At 38.1% G+C, this 14,804-nt stretch overlaps 1 protein-coding gene across 1 annotated transcript in view; it reads left to right on the top strand.

The window, feature by feature from the left end:
- The window catches only part of LOC116448873 (dynein heavy chain 5, axonemal-like), a 151,934-nt gene that overhangs the window by 73,730 nt on the left and 63,400 nt on the right, over positions 1-14,804 (top strand). The window contains exons 49-56 of the mRNA XM_032119892.1: positions 1,186-1,515; positions 2,905-3,111; positions 3,199-3,441; positions 4,114-4,268; positions 6,205-6,869; positions 8,070-8,350; positions 8,715-8,930; positions 11,529-11,696. Coding sequence (XP_031975783.1) covers positions 1,186-1,515; positions 2,905-3,111; positions 3,199-3,441; positions 4,114-4,268; positions 6,205-6,869; positions 8,070-8,350; positions 8,715-8,930; positions 11,529-11,696 — 2,265 coding nt within the window. The remainder of the gene's footprint in view (positions 1-1,185; positions 1,516-2,904; positions 3,112-3,198; positions 3,442-4,113; positions 4,269-6,204; positions 6,870-8,069; positions 8,351-8,714; positions 8,931-11,528; positions 11,697-14,804) is intronic.

Here is a 14,804-nt window from a genome sequence, read left to right as displayed (position 1 = left end):
AAAGATATCTTAATATGGATTAGAACAAATACATTTACTAAAAACAATTTCCCCAAGCCAGTTTTTGAGATGACTAACAAGCTGTCAGTCCCAAAAGATCAAGGATGGTGTCAAGCCACTTGGTGCAATCACTGTAGTATTTAAGCCTTTTGGTTTGGTTGCATACAAAGCTGGTAGGATTTCCAAACTAGCAGTCCTGAGAACCAGTTTGGGAAAGGAAGCATGCAAATCCAAGAAACACTCAGAGATTTTTCTTTGATCTGCTCTGGACTTTAAATTGCAGTAACTATTATGCGAAATCTAAGCTGGTGGTGAGTCTAAAGAACAAGACTTACGAGAAGTGGCTGAGGAAACTGGGGTTGTTGAGCCTTGAGTAAAGAAACTTTGGGGGAGATCTTGCTGCTCTCTTCAGCTACCTGAAAGGAGATTGTAGTGAGGTCGGTGTTGACAGGACAAGGGGAACGCTTCAAGTTGCACCAGGGGAGGTTTAGATTGGATATCAGAGAAAAATTTCTTCACCAAAAGGGTTGTTGAGCCCTGAAACAGATTGCCCAGGGAAGTGGTGGAGTCACCATCCATGGAGGTATATAAGAGAGGTGTAGATGTGTCACCTGGGAACATGGCTTAGTGGTGGATTTGGCAGTACTGGTTCAATGGTTGGACTCGATCAAAAAGGTCTTTTCCAACCTAAACAATTCTATGATCACAGTTGACATTAAAGACTAGCAAGCTGTCTTGAGGTATTGATAAAAGAATACTTATAGACCAATACCCTGAAAATCTGACTTAAAAAAATAAAAATCTGCTGAGAAAAAGCAAATTTTCTGCTTTTGGTATGGCTCTGTAATTGTGTTCTCTCACTGCCTGTGTACAGGTGGACATGTGACTACACTTTGTGCTAAATTTACCATTCTTTGTCACTATCTGTCTGTGTCAGTCTGAAGCTATAGCCAGGATTGAAAATTTAAAGTGCTGGTTTTTCTTAAATTGAAATTATGCAAATCCAGTTGAATGTCTGACTTCCTGTCCACAACTACTTAGCACATGAAGCTTACATAAAGCCAGTGCACTGCATCTGAGTGCTTGGTTGCCATGTTGCATGTTGACAACCCTGAAACACCTAAATCCTCCTTTTTTTTTTTTTTTTTTTTTTGTTTTGTTTTGTTTTGTTTTCGCAATATTTAGATCACCAATGAGATTGTAAGACAGCTGATGGAACAGAAAGGTTTCTACAGTTTGGAGAAGCCAGGGGAATTCACAAATGTAGTTGACATCCAGTTTGTAGCTGCTATGATTCACCCTGGGGGAGGTCGGAATGACATCCCACAGCGCCTGAAACGCCAGTTCACCATCTTCAACTGCACATTGCCTTCTAATTCCTCTATTGATAAGATATTTCAAACAATAGCTGAAGGCTATTTCTGTGAACAACGACATTTCCCCGCAGAAATATGTAAACTGGCTTCAGCGTTAGTATCTACAAGTCGAAAGGTTTGGCAAATGACAAAAGCAAAGGTAAAATGACATCTATTAAGCCTTTGAAGCATCTGACTCAGGCCTTTTGTACTGTCTTGTGTGTTTGTAGTTCATACTGTGAAGCTGTGACCTATGTGTGTAATTGCTGGCTGATGCCTCTGTTCTGAATTGGTTGCTCTCAAGTTAGCTGACAAAAATCCTAATCACATGTAGTGTCTTCTGTAGCTGATACAAGTATCACATAATATACATATGATATAGTAAGCATAGCTGATAGGAAGATTGAGACATCTTCCAGTTGAGAAAATGCTGAGAGCACAAGAAACCAGAAATTAAAAATTAGATAGGAATCTTCTGTAGAGCTGTTTGGGATCGTGAGAAACTTTAAAGATCTGAATTAAAGGAGAGAAGAAAAATCTGGCAGACAGAGAATCAGTTCAAAACAAATAAAATCTGGTATTTAGCAATTTATAAATATTTACATTTTCCATTTCAAACAGACTGTTAAAAACATTTGACTGCAATTCCTGGGCAAATTTTGCTTTGAAAAAGACAAAAAATATTAGGTATAGAATGCAATTTGAAAAAACAAAACTACAGCATAGAAATGTGTGTCGAATTTGTTCTTCTTCTGAGAAAAGTGGAGGACAGTAGTGGAAAGAGAAGGATTTGTTAAATGGTATTTTCTAGTCCAATAAAAGTTGGTCAGAATTTCACAAACAACTAACTGTAGACCTAAACTTACTTTGCACACAGAACTAGAGAGACTTCTAGCAAAACTACTGACTAGTCAATATTGACCAATATATTCAACAAGATTGGTGCTTATTACCACTAATTAACTTCCTTTCCTAGAGGAAAAGTAGCTTTTTCTAGGTTGTAAATATTTTCCCAAATATTGTTTGCTCTTTTTTTTTCCCTTTTCCCTTGCCTTTCCTTGCCTTTCCTTGCCTCTCCTTGCCTCTCCTTGCCTTGCCTCCTTTCCCTTTCCCTTTCCTTTTCCCTTTCCCTTTCCCTTTCCCTTTCCCTTTTCCTCATGAACTTTTCCTCCAATATTCTTGGAAAGGATGAAGAGTAACAGAAATGATCTGGAAGAAAGGGCAGGAGCAACACCACAGGTTAAACAATGTTGACATTTTTACTGTGGTCATCAGTGTCATCATTAACTAACCTGTCTTGGCTTCAATGCATCTTCCTGGGATTTGAAACATTCAAAGAAACTCAAATGAAATCTATGTGAAATTAAAGAGCTAGCTATTGCTAGTGTCATTTCTTCATTTTACCTTAATGCTTCTTAAATGCCAAGCATGTATTTCTGCTTTAATACAAGACTGAAGTTTGTGAAAATATCCACATTCACTTAATAATAAGTAGAAAATATTTTTATTTAGCAGTTATTTGAATATAGTTCACGACATTATTTTGTAGATGTTACCAACTCCAGCTAAATTTCATTACGTCTTCAATTTACGAGACCTCAGTCGTATTTGGCAAGGAATACTTACAGTTACTCCTGACGTCTGCCAGAGCATCAGTGTTTTGGTAGCCTTGTTCCAACATGAATGCAGACGTGTTATTGCAGACAGGTTCATCAGCAAAAGTGATAAGGACTGGTTTGAAGATTTGATGAGGAAGGTAAGCAAACAGTATTTTAGTATTTGCCACAGGAAGAGGCCAAGGACATAGTTCATTACTAAATCAATCCTTCATGTATTGCTGTAGATTGTTTCTGAAGAACACGGTCAAAATCTACTTGAAGATAAATTGACAGAATTATACTTTGTGGATTTCTTGCGTGATGTCCCAGAGACTGCTGGAGATGAACCTGATGATGCAGAGTTGAAGGCTCCGAAAATTTATGAGCCTATCCCATCTTTGGACTACTTGGCTGAAAGATTACGGATGTTCATGCAACAGTACAATGAAACTGTCAGAGGATCAAAGATGGATTTAGTATTTTTCAAGGTATTACTGCTTGTAATTGTATTAATACAGAAAGTGCCTGGTCTTCTGCACTTACTGATACATCTTGTATGTTTCTATCACATTATTTTGGAGATAGCTCAGAACAACTAGGTTGTTTATACAGTACACACTGTGAATGTCATCTTGCTTTCCTGAAAGTTACCTCCTTCTGGAAGGTCTTGATGCACAATGCTCTCCTCAGCTTTAGACTGGGTGGTTTGATAGAATTTTAGGGTGTTTCAGATTAATTCTCACCCTAGGATGACTACAGCAGTAGAATAAGAAATGCCTATATTGCACTTGTATTTTACTTTTGTCAGTCTATTTAGAGAGCTTGTAAATAGGTCAGCTAAAAAGTCTGGGGGAGTCCTTTCTGCTTTACCTTCTGCCCCTAAGGAGCATGCCCTCAGCTCTGCTGATGACAAACTGTGCATATGACATTGCTTCATACAAGATTGATACAATGACATTTCTCTTGGGCTAGCCCTGCTGCCCACAGAATTCAGGGGGGAATCTCCTGTTGATTTTGATTACTGCAGGACTGAGTCTTTGGCATAGGCTCCAGAGAAGCCATCCAGCTGTTGAGAAGCAGTTGGTTGGTGACACGCTTCTAGTTGATTATACAATGCATTATTTTTGCATCTCTTCATCCACTTTTCTCTCAATACACAGGATGCAATTATCCATTTGATTAAAATATCACGGATTATTCGTACTCCACAAGGAAATGCATTGTTGGTGGGCGTGGGTGGATCTGGAAAGCAGAGTCTGACCAGACTAGCATCATACATTGCTGGATACGAGAGCTTTCAGATTACTTTAACAAGGTAACACAATGCAGTGTACCTGGACATTTGCTCCTTAATTTGCCATAGAAATGAACTCCTCACAATCATCTTAAAGAAATGCAAACCTCTCAACCTTTTTATCCCTCATTGCAAACTACATTTCTGGTCAAAAGTAACTGTCCAAATGTACATCTATAGGTGACAGATCCTGGGTCTTTGTTTTGTTGACTTTATGCTATTGACAAGAAATATATATTTTCTTCAGCATTTGAGTCTGCAATGCACCTCTGTGAAATCACACTGAAATACAATTTTGCACTAAAAATAACAGGGAGTAATCTGCTGGTGCATGCTGCTTAGTAGGCAAACGCTGATGGCCAGGGGAAATGGTAACTTTTTCTATAGATCCTTATGTAGATAAACTGTATTATGACAATTTCTGTCAATGACTTACTATTTTGTAGTGCTGGAGTTCTGTAATTTATAGAAATTTGAAGTGAAAGGGAGTAGCTACTGCCTTCCTTCTGTTTCTCTTTTTACATAGAGTTTACAAGGGTAAGCAATGAAGACTGGCAGAGTGCATTCTCCTTTGCAAACTGATTAACATGCTGAGAAATATTCTTTAGAGAGACATATCATGTCTATGAATAATGTTATGAGGCTTCTGATGAAAGGAAAGATAAAGAAAGATATATCACAATCTCTTCCTCTGTCCCAGAAGCAGAAGGAAGGAACAGTGAGAACAAAAAAAAAAAGAGGGGAAGAAAAAAAACAAAGTGATAGAACAGAATCCCTAGATTTCCAAGATTATTAAGGCAACTATTAATAATGGCAATGAATATGGAGGGGGGAAGAATGAAATTAGCAGTGAAGAGTGGATGCTGGCTCATGTTTTGTCTCTAAGTATCGTTTCCCATTGCTGTTGTTAGGTTATTGAACTAGATAGACTGCAATTCTGACAGTAGAGAATTTCTTATATTCCTATCAGAATAGCAGAAATCACTGTAATAACTGTAGCTGACACATGCAAACTGAAGAGTTGGATTGTTTTACAAGCTCTGCAGTGCTTGCTCTATGGGTATTTATAGAGCAGAAATAAGATGGAGGGAGAAGAGAACTGTGACACTTCCTGTGTGGCATATTTAATACGTGTAGAATGGGTTGTGTGTGTATTGCACAAATTACTTATGACTTTGAAGAGATTATTGGAAATAAGAGACTGGTTATAAAGAAAAGAGGTTCTTAATTTCATCTTTAATTGGCTAAGGACAAAATCTGCCATTTTATTAACCCTGGTTTACATCACTTTATATTGCACAATCTGAAATCTGTAGTTGAATTTGTGTGGACTTCATCTGAATCTTACTTGTGTGCACCAGCTACAAGACACATAACAACAGAACCAGTCACGGTCTCCATGTGCAGAAGAGCTTCAGAATCAGCCCAAGTGATAATGTTCAAACATAATTTCTGGGGCTTGATTTTAGTTAAACCATATAACACAATAAGCCCCTCAGTTTCATTCTCTCTTGTTTCATAATGATTTCCTTTAACCAGCTCTCAATATCTTCAGAAGATAATCCAGCAGTATTTATGTAATGGTTACAGGTATCATAACCTACTTGACAACTTAATCCAGCTGTATTAACCTACATATCTAATAAAGAATTTACGTCTGCAAACCATGGGGATACAAAACAGTATCATAATTAGATACAGTATTGCTTTCACCATACTTTTTTCCAGCACATTATTTTTTTTGACTTCACCTCATTTCACATGATTTATGTTACTGATCATTCACTTTGGGAAAATGTTTAAGGAAAAACTCTAAAAAATGTAACCAGGAGCTATGGTATTAAGTTCTTATCTAGATTTTCTTCCTTGCCTTAAGGAAGCTGATCCAGATGATACTTACCTCCTAAGATGGTCTGTAATTTTTGTTCTCTCTTTCTTTAACCCTTCTCTATTCCAGAACATATGCCAGCAACAACCTTTTGGATGATCTGAAAACATTGTACCGCACTGCTGGGCAAAAAGGAAAGGGTGTTGTCTTTATATTCACAGACAATGAAGTCAGAGATGAATCTTTTCTTGAGTACATGAACACTGTTTTGACTTCAGGTGAAGTCTCGAATCTTTTTGCACGAGATGAAGTAGGTGAAATCACACAGGACCTGATTCCAGCAATGAAGAAGGAGTACCCAAGGCTTACTCCCACTAGTGAAAATCTTTATAATTACTTTCTTGCTCGAGTTCGGAATAACCTGCATGTGGTTCTTTGTTTTTCTCCTGTTGGGGAAAAATTCAGAACTCGTGCACTCAAATTTCCAGGTCTGATTTCAGGCTGTACCATGGACTGGTTTCAGTGTTGGCCTAAAGATGCTCTTGTAGCAGTTGCACAGCATTTTTTAGCTTCCTACCATATTGAGTGTACAGATGAAGTGAAACAGAGTGTTGTTAACACCATGGGAACAATTCAAGATATCGTAGCTGAAAAATGTGTTGAATACTTTGAACGATATAGGAGACGAACATTTGTGACACCAAAATCTTACCTGTCCTTCATTGGAGGCTACAAAGCTATTTACAAAGAGAAGTTTGCCAGTCTTGGAAGTTTGTCTGAACGCATGAGAACAGGTACTGTAAAAGCTTTTGGATTTTTCTTTCTTTCTTTGTTTTTAAAAAGGTGAGAAGAATCTGAATAAAAGGATGTAAAAGCATGGATTTAAATTGTGAGCTCATGTTCATTTGGAAGCCAACTCATATATTTTTAGCTGTATTGTGTGTGATTACAAACTCTGCAGAGGTTTTGTTTCAATGAACTTTATGAATGTGCAGATTAGAGAGGAGATTTGAAAACAGTATTAGTTAGCAGTTAAAATGCCTGAAACTCCTGCTTTGACGTGTATGTATGCCAAGGAACTACTGAGATCCTAGTTTTCACATGTAAGCATGCCAAGAGTAAATCTGAGAAAAGGTAAGTAAATGTTCATATTCAGTCCCTCTGAAGAATTTTTTAAAGGAACAGGTATATGCCAAAGGTAAAATTTCAAAAATATAGCTGTGCACATGGTCAGACATGGTAAACAATTAAACAGTTTCCTAAACTGAATGCTGTTTGGAAGTGAATGTGACCTTAAACTGTTTATTCTCCCACCGTTGACAATTGTAGACCTGACCTATGTACACATACGTCCAAAGGTAAAGGGTGGCTGGCTGTCTGGAAGAACAAACGTGGGTTTTTTTGAGTTAGAAAGATATATATGATGCATTTACATTTAGATGCATGGATTTATAATGAAGATGCCTATACTTAAGAGTTTTTCTCATAATTTGTTCAAACTGTTGGAGTATTGTATTGCTCAAGAATCTGTAGGTTTTTTTACCCCATCTCATCTGGACCTTCATGTAATGTTGAATTTAGAAGCTCAGCCTACTCTCCTTGTGTCTTCACTTTCATTGCCAGGTTCCTCCTCTTTGTCTTGTACAGAGTACAGCCTAGGGCTTTTTATGTTCTCATGGATTTCAGAAATTTCACACACATTTCTTAAGTGTCATTCACCATGCTAATGTTTTCCAGCATGTGTGTTTAACATTTAGTCTCCTTCTCATATAAAAGAATATAAACAAGTGATCAAGTGACAGATTCTGAAGGCTTTTACACATTAAAAAATAAAAATTGTCCTGGTTAATTTTAGTGTTCAACCAATGGGATCACTCACTAGTATTCCTAAACATGAATCTGAGCAACTTATTTTAAATATCCACTTATTGCTTCAGTGAGGTTACTCTCTCCATAGGTCTTTCTGTTGCTAAAATGGAATTTGTTCACCACAGGTCTTGCAAAACTGATGGAAGCTGAGGTTTCTGTAAGCCAGCTCTCCAAAGAGTTGGTTATGAAGGAGAAAGATTTGGCTATAGCTTCAAAAAAAGCTGATGAAGTTTTATTGGAAGTAACTATGAAAGCCCATGCTGCAGAAAAAGTGAAAATGCAGGTGCAAAAGGTAAAAGACAAGGCTCAGGCTATTGTGGATGACATTGCCATTGATAAAGCAGCAGCAGAGGAGAAGCTTGAAGCTGCAAGGCCTGCACTGGAAGAAGCCAAGGCAGCCCTGCAGGTCAGAAGCAAATATATTCTGAACGTGCATGTAGTTAATGGTCATTATGTGCAATAATATGGCTTGTGCTTCTAACTTGGGGGGTGGGGAAAGATTGAGGAACTGGCACTGACCTGTAAATCCTTGCATAAAAAACCCTGAAAACTGAAGAGGGGAAGAGGTAAGATGGGCAGTACTCTACTGTCAGGTAGTAAAGCAGCCACAGAGTGGTACTACCTGTAGGGACTTTCTGCAGTAGTGCTTCTGAGCGACCTGCAAACCTGCAGCCATTGCATTCCATACACAGTCCTCCCAAAAGAACATCATTCTTTGCCATCAGGTGACTGCTTAAATAAACGGACTATTTTCTTTTATAATTTTTCAGACAATAAAACCTTCTGACATTGCAACTGTTCGCAAACTGGGTAAACCTCCTCACCTGATAATGCGGATCATGGACTGCGTGCTACTTTTATTCCAAAGGAAAATAGACTCAGTGACACTAGATCAGGAACACCCAGGTGTCAAGCCATTATGGACTGAGGCTCAGAAGCTAATGAATAATTCAGGATTTCTTAGCATGTTGCTTACTTTCCAGAAGGTAAGTAATTAATAGGGGCACTACTGCTTCAATAACCATCTTCAGAGTTCACATGAAAGTGTCTTGTACCATCAAAGGCAGTTTGAAACAGTTTTGTCTATCTATAGTTGTGGATACTTTCTGACTTTATTCTTCTTTATTTTCATGGCTCATTATCTCAGTAGTTTTTCTCCTGGGCCACGCAGTGGCTCCTAGCAGACAGAAGTATCCCGTGCACTAGACCAAATCTTGAGAAGCTTGATGTTATCTTATTCAGGCAGCTCCTGCTTCTAAGTAGGAACTTGCCTTAGAAGGGCCCAGTCTTGGTTTTTCAAATGGCTCACCTTCTCCAGTGCTACCAGGCCTGTTTGCTCGTAAGGCACTTGACAATTCTGTCAATTTGCTAGGGAGCTAGCAGGAAATAAGAAAAAAATGAACAGGGAAAGAAATGACATAATTTGGGAACTTTTGAGGTTCTTTCACTAGAAAAGTAGTGAAGTGAAGAATAATCTCATTATCAATTGTAAGAAAAATAAGAGCAAGCAGGTTTTTATTTCTGTCAGGACAGGAACTTTTGCAGCAGGGTTCACTGAACTGTGAGAAAAAGGAAAATTCTCTATAGGGAAGAGAAGAAAGATGTCACAGGTAGCTGGACCAGAAAAATACCTCGGTTAGAATATGAAATGGCAGAATCGTAGCCCAACTTCATAATCCAGAAGACCAAGCAGATTTCAGCAAAACCTGGCATTTCTGCAATGTTGCAGAACATACTTTCTCGTTTGCACACTGATGTTTTAATCTACTTATCTGTGCATTTTGCTGATGCCTTTTCTAAGCTGCTGGAGTGTTTTTGTTGTGAAGATCATTCTCACTATCCCCAGGAGCCATTTCTCCCAGAGAGCCATATTGTGGAAACTTGCACTGCCTCTGTAGACAGTTTCTTCCTGGGGCTGTCAGTCTGGTCACTTTTCCAAGTGCTATCTTGACTAAACAGAAAGAGGAAATGAGTTTTAAGATAGCAAGGACTAATTATGTACTCCTTACTCAAGCTTCTGTCTAATGAGGCTTCCAGTTTTGGCACTTGTTAATAGTGCACATATTCCTGCGGGTAGCTGGAAACACATTTAACTCAGAGAAGTCAGAAAAACTTTTGTGGGACTTAGTTCTTGCAGAAAGTGATACTGATAAATGTGGGGTAGGATACTGGACTACTTAAATCTCTGAGGAGGTACTTCTGATGCTGTCCTCCTACCCCATTTCTCATTTCAGAGTATATATGACAGGAAAGTTAATTGTGTCTGGAGTTCTGAGTAGACTACACTGCTTACTTGTTTCTGAGATTTGTTTTTTTTTTTTTGTGTTCTTTCCTAGTATTTTTTAGGCAATGAAAATTAGTGGATGAAGTAGCTAATTGAATTCAAAATTAATTACTTAAAAGGAAAAGCGTGACATTTCCCAAGCTTTTGAACAGAGATTTAGGCCACTGCTGATTGATCTTTGCTTCACCTTTGCCAGCTTGTTAGCTCATAATTTTGAGTAGGAGAACAAAAATGTCAAAATGTTTGTCCAGCACTATTTTACATTTTAGCAAATGATCATAGTGAAAACACCACCACGGCTGATCTTGGGAATAATATAGTGAATGTCTTTTCTATTAGAGTAGCTAGGGATCAGAACAAGTGCAAGGCAATCCTTTCTGCTATGCAGAAAAACAAGAAAAGGGTAAATTGCTTGACAGTATGAATGGTGGATGATTTTTAGATGCATTAAAAGAAAGGCATTAATACATTGCCAAAAAAAGGAAAGATTCTTTACATGTCTATTGTTAAGCAGTCATTTTTAGCCTGTTTAAGCTCTTCTACTCTCTACATTGCTCAAGGAGATGAATTCCATTTTCTTCTGACACATAATTATAGATTAACCACCATCATCAAAGATCTGGCTTTTCATGTTCTCAACAGATTGTGAAAGGGAGAAAAAAACTGAGATTAGAATAACAGCTGAAAGAAATCCCTTTTACGGTTAAGGAAAAGGGTTAGCTTCAGTGAAGTGAAGACAGTGCCTTGCAGTTTCACCCTTTTCCTTCCTAAAGCTGCCTGTTTGGTTCCTTTACCTGTGTTCACACCAGTGCCTGTCTGATGCCATGGTGAGCTTGTTTATGGGACTAGACTAGAAGAAAATTAATCAGTAGTTTGCTGACTTATGTTTCTGTCGTAACAGTTTCCAAGCTAGCTCACCGAGCATTGGTGAGGGTATTAAAGATGGGGCAAGGACATCTGGTTGAGGGGGAAAGGGAAGAAGGTGCACTGTTGTAGCAGCAATAGCTTAGAACAGCTTAAATTGTCATGGAGCTACAAGCCCTAGTAATGACTGTAAATCTTATGTGTCAAATAGGGATATTAAATGCCACTCTGTTGCAATGGAAGTAGGAGTTATTTTCACGAGTTCACAAAAACTACTAATCTGTCCTTTGTAAGAGTGAAAGGCAACAGTGTTGCTTTGTTAATTTATTCTGTAAGAAGTGATAGCCCCATGATTTTAAAAATAAAAGTGTTTCTGTGAAGCAGACCTTATTCTAAAATCCATTTAAAAAAATAATGTTTCCTTTCCATTGACTAGGACTCCATTACAGAAGAAACTGTCGAGCTTTTAGAGCCTTATTTGGATATGGAGGACTATAATCTCGAGACTGCTAAAAAAGTGTGTGGAAATGTAGCAGGTCTTTGCTCATGGACACAAGCAATGGCTTACTTCTATGGTATTAATAAAGAAGTTCTTCCTCTTAAGGTATTTTTTATTGATCATTTTATTTTGAGGGATGAATCTAGTCAAGTGGAAAAAATGTCGAGTTATTTTGGCTAAAAAAGAGATTCTTGTTTCTTCACGCCATGTGGTGGAGCCAAGCACACAGAGGTTAAATATGTCCTGGCAATTTTTCCCCCCTTACACACAACTACCCTGTGGTTCAGTTGTTACTTGTGTGAACACAGTAAGTGTTCAGTGGGTTCTTTACAGAGCCTGTCTAGCTGTACGTGGGAGATAATGGTACCTTCTCTGCCCTCAGAGTGGGTGCCAGGCACTATGGCCTCGAGAAAACTCCTCAGTCCTACTGGCCTGGGAAGGAACCTACTCATTGTGGTTATGATAGAATATGGGAAAGAGGAGGAGAGACCATTCTTGGCACAGAAGTATTCTTCAAGGAATTTAGCTGGAATTCATGTCCCTAAAAAAAATTTTGGAGTTTCAAATTGCTAAATGCAAGTATACATATATAATAAAGAGAGTAGTTGCCAGGTATAGAATTCTGTTGTAACATTGAACTGAAGTAGAAATGGATCAGCCACTGTTATGTGCATTCTTAGAGATAGCTTTATTGTCTTGGAAATGTTTCATTTATGAGCATATTGAAAAAAGGGACTTTGCATATTTATATAATGATTTATAGTCATTGCTCCTACAGTGAGTTTTATGGCTCTTTTCTGAGGAAATACATCCAATCCATTATGCTTCCACTGCACTGATGTTTGGTTTCTTATTGAATAAGCCACTGTATCAATGGTATAGTCAAAATTCTTGGCATAATCTTTTCGTATACCTAGACAGATCTGATTCAAATATGTTAAAAGCATATTTTTTTTATTCAAGTAACTCAAGAGAGTGCTATATTTTTGTGATGTATAAGTAGCTATTCCCTTTTCAAATAATGGGATGTTCACTAATGAAAACAGAATTTGAAATGTTGCTATTGAGAGCCACAAAAGGGAGCAAGACCCGGGGGGAAATAGTGGCTTTATATGCAAATGTAACCCTGAAAGTTGAAAACGTGCTCTTGTAGATTTTATTTGAATATATATGATTTAGGATTACATATAAATTTAGCTCTGTGTTCAAGTACTTGCATTCTTGTCACACGGTAGCTGACAAAAAGTGAAACATACATTTCTTGGCAAAGTGGTGCCTATTGTCAGGCATAGCAACAGTTACAAATATTTTAGAAACAGAAGATGACAGAGGGAAGGAGGAAGTGTTTAAAGTATGCAAGAGATATGGCAGGAAGCAGTGGAGTGATGCTAAGAAAATAATTGAAAATAAATGTACAATTAGACTGCATAAAGTACTAGCCCAGGCTAATTCATCCAGTGCTAAAAGCAGGTTTACTGAATGAAATAATCAAGCTGCTTTATCCTAACTGCTGTTCTAGGATATAAATCCCCTTCAGCACCTGCCAAATGGATTCAATATATTTTAAAATTGCATCTTGAGACTCATTGCCTCATTTATCTTAAATATGACAACCTGTGAAAACTAATTAATAGTGACTTATATTATAGTAAATATAGTGTGCAAAAGTTACCTTATTCCTAGGAATGGATACTGGCATCCTTTATATAGGTGGCCTGCAGCCCACGGGTCATTAGTTAGACTTTCCTGTAGACCTTCAGTGTGAGGATGACCTGTTTCTCCCCAGATTGCTACCTAGTAAACCAGCCTGCTGCATTAACCTGAGAATTTAGAAACACCATCTGCTCCTTATCTGTTAGTTGAAGAATGTAAGAGCAGAATGGAGAAGCCCTGACTTTTGCTGTGATGCTGTTAGCCTCTAATTAAAATACTGTGTATAGGAGTGTAATTTCCCTTAGGGATGTCCCCAGTGACTTTAATTAAGTTCTCCTTAGGCTGTTATGGTGGTCAAGGGAAGTTTGTCTACAGTTTATAAATTCTGTTTGATATTGAGGATTCTCCCTGTGAAACTCAGTTTTAAGTATGAGACTTTATTGCCTTTTCTACTTTCGTCTCCATACTGAACTAAAAACTGCAGCAGGCAATGAAAGGAACTCTTGCACCTGAAGAAGAGGTAATAGTCAAGGAGCGTTGAAATTTGATAGTTGTCCATTTAAATAAGTGTGTCCTTGTAAAGGTGATGCCTACTGGGCAGGAAAACAAGCATGCAAGTCTGAATTCAAGGTCCACAATAACTGTGGAAGGAAAGCATGTACTCTGGGGGTGAGGGGGAGGATTATGTCGCTTAACAAAACAGAGTGGGGTCAGGACATGTAACTGAACAGAGAATATGGAGTGTCTTTCACTAGCTAGCACAGACTGTGAACAGCAGATAAGAGATTTCTGTGCTTTTCAAAGGTTATTTTAATCCCAAAGAGTGGTCACTGATAGCAAAGAAAGTGAGGCCAAGATTTTATTAGTGTCCCTCTGCACATGTTTGCACGTGTACATATGTATATTTGTATGCATATGTGCATCTGTGTGTATATATATATATATATATATATATATATATCTTTTTAAATTTTGTATTGTTGAGGTAAAAACATTGATTTTGGAATGTCTACGAAACCCCTGTATGTCTTTGCCTTTTTTACAATCTTTCCCTAAATAATGGTGGATACAAGCATATCATGATATTGAATCTCTGAGAAAGCTGATCCAAAACCAATGGAGTGTCTAGAGGAAAAATCTGCAGTAATCTTGGACAGGGGCAGTTTAGAAATTGCATTTCCATGAAGAGTTTTCAGTCAGATGCCATGTGCCCAGAACAGGACTGAAGCAAAGGCAAAGATGAGCACTCAGGACATCCCCAGAAGGTCAGGAGCAGAGTGACAGAGTCCAAGTGCAAGAAGCCTTCTGGCCTAGTCCAGCCGCAGTGAGTGCTCAATGGACTGTAAGAACAGTGGACTTGGAAAGCTGAAATTCTTTAACAAGAGAAGTGTTAGGAAAGCTCCAAATCATTCTTACCTTTTCTGAAGTTTTGGACGCTTTTTTTTTTTAATGGGATTCTTCTAGTAACATTTCCTGAATTTACTGAGCAGCAGTTGCTCTTCAGAGTGATTTGGGGTTGATCTGGGCATTCCATTCAAGAGCAGGTATAGAATTAAGTGG

Source organism: Corvus moneduloides, chromosome 1 (genome assembly GCF_009650955.1).
Source record: "Corvus moneduloides isolate bCorMon1 chromosome 1, bCorMon1.pri, whole genome shotgun sequence".
In the NCBI taxonomy this organism is placed as follows: domain Eukaryota; kingdom Metazoa; phylum Chordata; class Aves; order Passeriformes; family Corvidae; genus Corvus; species Corvus moneduloides.
The sequence above is the reverse complement of the archived record's forward strand: the minus strand, read 5'-3'. Positions and strand labels throughout refer to the sequence as shown.